General features: G+C 37.4%; 1 protein-coding gene across 1 annotated transcript; it reads right to left on the bottom strand.

Moving 5' to 3' along the window:
- Window positions 1-2,788: 2,788 nt before the first annotated feature.
- LOC129773260 (odorant receptor 30a-like) lies at window positions 2,789-4,206 on the bottom strand. The gene is made up of 5 exons (XM_055776858.1): window positions 3,449-4,206; window positions 3,288-3,387; window positions 3,141-3,230; window positions 2,929-3,084; window positions 2,789-2,842 (listed from the first exon to the last, which is right to left on the bottom strand). Exons 1-5 carry the CDS (start codon window positions 4,204-4,206, stop codon window positions 2,789-2,791), a joined length of 1,158 nt encoding a protein of 385 aa, XP_055632833.1.
- Window positions 4,207-6,279: the final 2,073 nt, after the last annotated feature.

The raw sequence follows: 6,279 nt of genomic DNA, 5'->3' as shown, positions 1-6,279 counted from the left end.
CATAAGCATTATTGTCAATATTATCTGAGATAAGTTGGTGAAAGTAGGAAAAAATAATTTAATATTATTCATCAGCACCTGCCGTAATCTCAGGATGAAATTAGATATTTTCTAACAAAAAGTTCAAGACGGACAATGTATAAGGGAGGGACCCCTGTCTGGAAGGTCGAAAACTCATGAATTTTCATGACTGTTTTTCGGATGTTGAAATAAAGTGAAGTATTCGTGTATTCTGGTTATTGTTTAAGATATATTTGAAGATGTATTTTCCTTTTTTTTTTTTTGAGTGCACGAAAAATCATTATTACGCTGTTAACAGCTGGATGCGTAAATGTTGCCTGAAAAAAGGTGTCTTGCTGGTGGTATCAGTTATGAAGCAACGGAATGTCGCAGAACGAATTCCAATGAATACTTTGAAACTTTAGGACACTATCTAAAGCGTTACATAGGAGTTTTTTGAAAATTCGAAAAATTGCCAAAATGGCGGCCAATTTTATTAGAAATGAGTTATTTTTCATGAAAAATCGCTGTTTAGAAGCTCCCAAGAATATGTGTATTTACTTGTGTTCTCAATGTGAAAAAATGATTCCAACTATCGACTCACAATTATTGACAACAAACTGAAGATTTCAAGGCCGATTTGAGGGAATTTCTTGGAACTTAGTTTACGAAAAGTTGATATACAACTTCCAGATTCATGCCAGGTTCATAACAATTGACACCATTTGTTTCTATTTAATTTCAAGTTTACGTTCTTTGTCTCTTAAAATAACATGTACAATAAGCCTTGACTACACTTTTGTTCTTTTATTGTGCCTTCAACAAAAATCCTCCCACTACTTATAAATCTGTATATATAAAAATGGGTTTCTGTCTGTCTGTCTATCTGTCTGTCTGATTCTTATGGACTCGGAAACTACTGAACCGATCGACAATAAAATTGGTATGTAGGGGTTTTTGTGGCCGGGGAAGGTTTTTATGATAGTTTGTTCTGCCATACAAATGAAACACAAATTTCTACATTACCCGAGAATTAATCAAGCAAATGCAACCAAATTATGCTTATAGAGGTTTTAGGGTACAATAAATAATCCTATGGTAGTTAGATACTCCTTCCCCCTCTCAAAGGGGGGGCTGCCATACAAATGAAACACAAATTTATGCATTACTCGAGAATTAATCAAGCAAACGAAACCAAATTTGGCATGTGAAAGTTTTAGGGCGGAATAAATGTGCTGCCATACAAATGAAACACAAATTTCTGAAAGACTCGAGGATTAATCAAGCAAACGAAACCAAATTCGGCATGTGAAGGCTTTAGGATGCAATAAATATTTTTACGGTGGTTAGATACTCCTTCCCCTCTCATAGGGGGGGGGGTTGATGGGGCGGGGCAGTCATACAAATAAAACACAAATTTCTACATTACTCTGAAATTATTCAAGTAAACGAAACCAAATTTGGCATGTGAAGGTTTTAGGGTACAATAAATGTTTTTATGGTGGTTAGATACTCCTCCCCCTCTCTTAGGAGGGGCTGCCATATAAATGAAAGACAAATTTCTGCATGGCGAGAAAACTAATACCTAAACTAAAATACCAAAATTACCATACGAAGGTTTTAAGGGGACACAAAACGTTTCTATGGCGGAAAGAGACACCTCCCGTCTCTCTGAGGGGGGAGGGAGGCTGCCATACAAATGAAGCATACATTTCCCCATAATTCGAGAACTAATCAAGCAAGCGGAACTAAATTTGGCATGTGGAGGTTTTATGGGGAAGAAACATTTCTAAGGTGGTTCGACAAATGAAACACAAATTTTTGCACAACTTGAGAATTAATTTGGCAAACGAAGCCAAATTTGGCATGTGGAAGTTTTAGGATGCAGTAAATGTTTCTATGGTGGTTCGACACTCCTCCCCCCTCTCTCTTAGGGTGGGCTGTCGTACAAATGAAAAACTAATCTCGGCATAACTCGAAAATTAATCAAGCAAATGGAGCCAAATTTGGCATGTGAAGATTTTAGGGGGTACGAAACATTTCTATGGTGAATGGACACTCCTCCTCCCTCTCTAAGGGGAGAATAGGGGAGGGATCTGTCTTTATTCTATCATATTTTCTGTATCAAACATTTATTCCATCTAACGGAGAAACATATTATTTGCAAGTGGTTGAAAAATCTTGAACGAGAATTGTGTCTGAAAATAATCTGATATTATAATGATGAGTTTTGGTAGAAGTACTAGGAATTTTTTAGTAAAAGGAAAATTCAACGGGGTCGATTAGTAGATCAATCAATGAACAGTTCTGCGATTGGACTCATGAACTTGCGCTTAGTAAGAAAACGTGAATGTTTGAATTGATAACAAAAAACAAATTTTGAGCCGGACGAAGTTTGCCGGGTCAGCTAGTTACCCAAAATTATTAGTCCGCCGAACGTTTCTTCCAACAAATTAACTGTAACGCAGGCCTTGTGGCATGTTATTTTATCTAGAAACCTTAGTTCCTCCATATTAATGGCACTATTCAAAAGCACCCAAGACCTCACTCGAAAAAAATACAAGAGATCGACAAAAATTCATTTTAAGTAGGATATTTTTGAAACTTTCAGGGAATTAATAAACACATATCAACTATGTTTTTGCAAAGTTGTTTTATTCAACGTCCTCTGCTAGACTAAATGCCCACACCTAGGACCAGATATTTTGGTAATTTAATTAATTCAAACTGCTGATAACGTTGATGTATCATAATACCAAAATTGAGAATCATTCTTCCAAAGTCATCCCTACTTTACATATTTCAATATCATAACAAAAAATTGATACAAATATTTGAGAACCTGAAATATGGAACAAAGAAACCATGTATAACAAATCTACAATTACCTAGAATATCATAGGGTGTCGTATAGAAAAAATATATTACCGACATGTAGGTCTCGAAATTCAGTGGAGTAAAGCCATATACAGTTAGCATCAATGGTAGCTGGCTTCGATGTACCATACATGAGAATTCTTTTTGCTGTGATAGGGTCATCATATTCCAGGGTAGATCCGTTATACGCTGATACATTTCGTCAATCTAAGAAACAGACAAATTGTCGATCGAAAATTATAAGGAATGAACGATCGAGATACCTTAAGTTCAACACTATTCCCAAGGATGAAAAAAATTGAAACATCCACGAATAAGACAATCAGGAAACAAAGCGATGCGTACCAGTCCGTCTGCAATAAAAAGATCTCTTATTATGTGTGTTTGATGAAACTATATTTCACAGTAACCAATGTCAAGAGCAGCATCGCATCACATATGGTGTAAATGCAGCCGAAAAGCTGAATTAAAATCATAAGCCTGCCGATTTCTTCAGTATTACGTAGATACCTTCAATGAATTTATTGTAAAATGCAATACAGCTAAAGCATATTCAAATGATACAACATACTCTGTAGCAAGCTGATGATCCTGAAGACAACGTTTCCACTTCTCAGCAACTCGATCAGCTTTCCCCTGGTTTTCATCCATACGTAGCAAATCCTCCAACTCTTTCATATGTAAAATGAAAAGATCAACAATAGTTAAACTATGCAAAACGATAATGATGAAGAAACCATCGGCCAGTAATATACCCATTACTCCGATTATGTAAGTATCAAGATGAAAAACCAGATTCAAGACATACCCGAGAGTATTATCAAGATTGGTCATTGGTATTTCGTACATAAAAAGTGGAACAATTTCCCCAGTGGCATAGTACACATAAAAAGGCCAAACGCCGAAAACGAAAAGCGTCGACACGTTTAAGGTTACCAAAAGCTTCCACAATGAATTCATGAAGCGAGTAGTTTTTTCGACGATGGTCCGCTCCTCGTTACTCCCATCGCTATATCGGCGATAGATCTGCTCCTCGATGATATGGTACATAAATTTTATTTTCTGCCTCTTCGACAACGCAATGAAGTATTTCACGATCAACTGATTTCCTACTCCACAAACGATCGTTATTTTCATCAATTGTATTGCATCATTGCTATACTTATACACCGTGCAGGCGGTGCAAATATTGTAGGCCAACATGTGACCCATGAGCACGAACGACATGGGTTGGAACATTTTGTCCGACGTCCACACTTCAACTCCGATAACTTTCGATAAGGCGATGATCGGTACCATCATGGTATGATAGGCCTCCGTGGTAACCATTTCGAAAAGACTTCGCCAACTAGGAGCATTGTGACAGTGTAATGCCATTTTATAGTAGTTCTAGGAAGGTTATCTCACTGTATTCACAATTGTCGATTGCAAATGGTGATTTGACCTCCATTCGGAAAATGTGTGATAATTCTCTTCACCCTGTGATTCTTTCGACATAAAAAAATACACCTGTGCGGTTCATAGTTTCCATAGAAACACCTTCGAGCAGGTGTCTTCAATGTTCAGCAATTAAATCATTCAATTATTTAAGTTTTTTTCCATACCATTTTCTAAGAGAATCGCAACACTGGTTGGATATTTGTAAATAAATAAGTAACTGAAAACGATTGACTTCCCTTCACGTCCTGAGGATACTGCAAGCAAAAACGCATTGAACCAAATACGATATTTTTCGCAAGATGATGAAAAGTTTTAATTTTCTAATAAAATGGGGAAACCCTAGATTCGATACAAACTAGCGTAAAGCAAAGCAACAATACCAACACAAAAAAATATCCACGTTTCCGAATATGTGATACAATATACAGAGTGTCAAAACAAGTATTCTATGGTAGGTGAGGTGGGGGTAATACGGACATATTAAGATTAAGGAAACTCCTGCTTTCCAAAACTCTAATTTAGTTTCGTGCAATTCAGTTTCTTGTAATATTCTACAGAGAAGTGCTTTTCAATGTTTTTTACTGAAACTGAGAAAAACAGACTGAAAAGTAAAACATTTTTGTCGATGCGGGTAATTTGGACTTTAAAGTGCCAATGGATGTATGGGAAAAAAGTGACCTTCGAATTTTCGAAGGGAAGTTGATTTAAAATGTTGATTTCCACGAAAAACTACCTTATGCAGAATATCGGCTTAATCGGACTTCATTTATTAGTGTCGCACAGATGTCAAAGTTTAAGTTTTTTGAAAACCGAAAAATCACCCAAACTAAAGAAAAGTAAAAAAGGAAATTAGGGTTTTCGGAAAAAAAATGATGCCAAATATTTTCAAATTACCTGAAACGTCGAGATCTACTGTCATCTCGAAAAAAAAAGACGGGTGGGTAATGTCGGGGACATAACCGGAGTGACGTAGGACTATACAAAGGGGACAGCTTTTGTTGAATATATATTTTAAATATATTGTTTTATTTTCTTCTCCTATGTGAATACCTACCTATCTACCTGAAAAATGGATTAGTTTACTGTTTACTCTTTATGAACATGTTGATGTTCTGAAAAGAACCTTTGGTGTTGTGTTTTTGTTATCACTCGATATCCCCATCTTGTTCGGTTAAACCTTCCTGTTTAGCTATTGCGTTTGCCACTCGCCACAGCTTTCACAGTTGGAAAATTTCTTCCCATCCAGCTTGTGACATGTTGTTCAGTAAATTACATTTAATGCGACGTGCCGGAGAAACACTTTGCCACTCACTGAAACTAATTGTTGCCTTGATGAGCGCCGAACCGAAGCTGCTCTGTCCTTGATGCGGGTTTTCTGATTGTCGTGAGCAGCTTTGCAAGCCTGTTAGGTATAGTGGTGCTCCGGCACCAATCCGTTCGGCCTAGTTACCCTTGCGGAGCAATCAGTGAATGCGACCAACAGGGAACTGGAGACCTGCACGGTTCGAGTGAGACTTTGCCTTTCCCTTAACTTGTCCTCCTTTGTTACGTCCACGATGCCGATGCCGTACAACCACACGGGTTTACGGTTTGAAAGAAAATAAGATATTTTTTTGGGGCCCGTGTGTTTTATACTCTAGCGGTACACACTCACAGGATAGAGACAAATCGGCAGACTCAGCCAGAGGGGAGAGTCCAACGAGACGAACGAATGAGCGTTAAAAGGCAGCGATGGCAAAAAATACATTCATTACGATTTGTTCGCTCGTTGGATACACATGCAGGCTAAAAAGGGTCCTTTTCAGAATCACAAAATTATCTTCAATCTAAAGAGTTTATTGTTTTGTTTTCACTCGTTATTCCCATCTTGTTCGGCTAAACCTTCCTGTTTAGTTGTTGCCATTCGCCACAGCTTTCACAGTTGGAAAATTTCTTCCCATCCAGCTTTGTGACATGTTGTAC

This window comes from Toxorhynchites rutilus, chromosome 3 (genome assembly GCF_029784135.1).
Source record: "Toxorhynchites rutilus septentrionalis strain SRP chromosome 3, ASM2978413v1, whole genome shotgun sequence".
NCBI classification, from domain to species: Eukaryota; Metazoa; Arthropoda; class Insecta; order Diptera; family Culicidae; genus Toxorhynchites; species Toxorhynchites rutilus.
This window is presented reverse-complemented; position numbering and strand designations above follow the sequence as displayed.

Bases quoted from the DNA above. Each gene is read 5' to 3' on its own strand.
- LOC129773260 (XM_055776858.1), bottom strand. From the start codon at position 4,206: ATGGTTACCACGGAGGCCTATCATACCATGATGGTACCGATCATCGCC. The intron at 3,388-3,448 runs GTATGTTGTATC...AATTCATTGAAG, and splicing joins GATCATCAGCTTGCTACAGA to GTATCTACGTAATACTGAAG. The intron at 3,085-3,140 runs GTATCTCGATCG...TCTGTTTCTTAG, and splicing joins GGAATAGTGTTGAACTTAAG to ATTGACGAAATGTATCAGCG.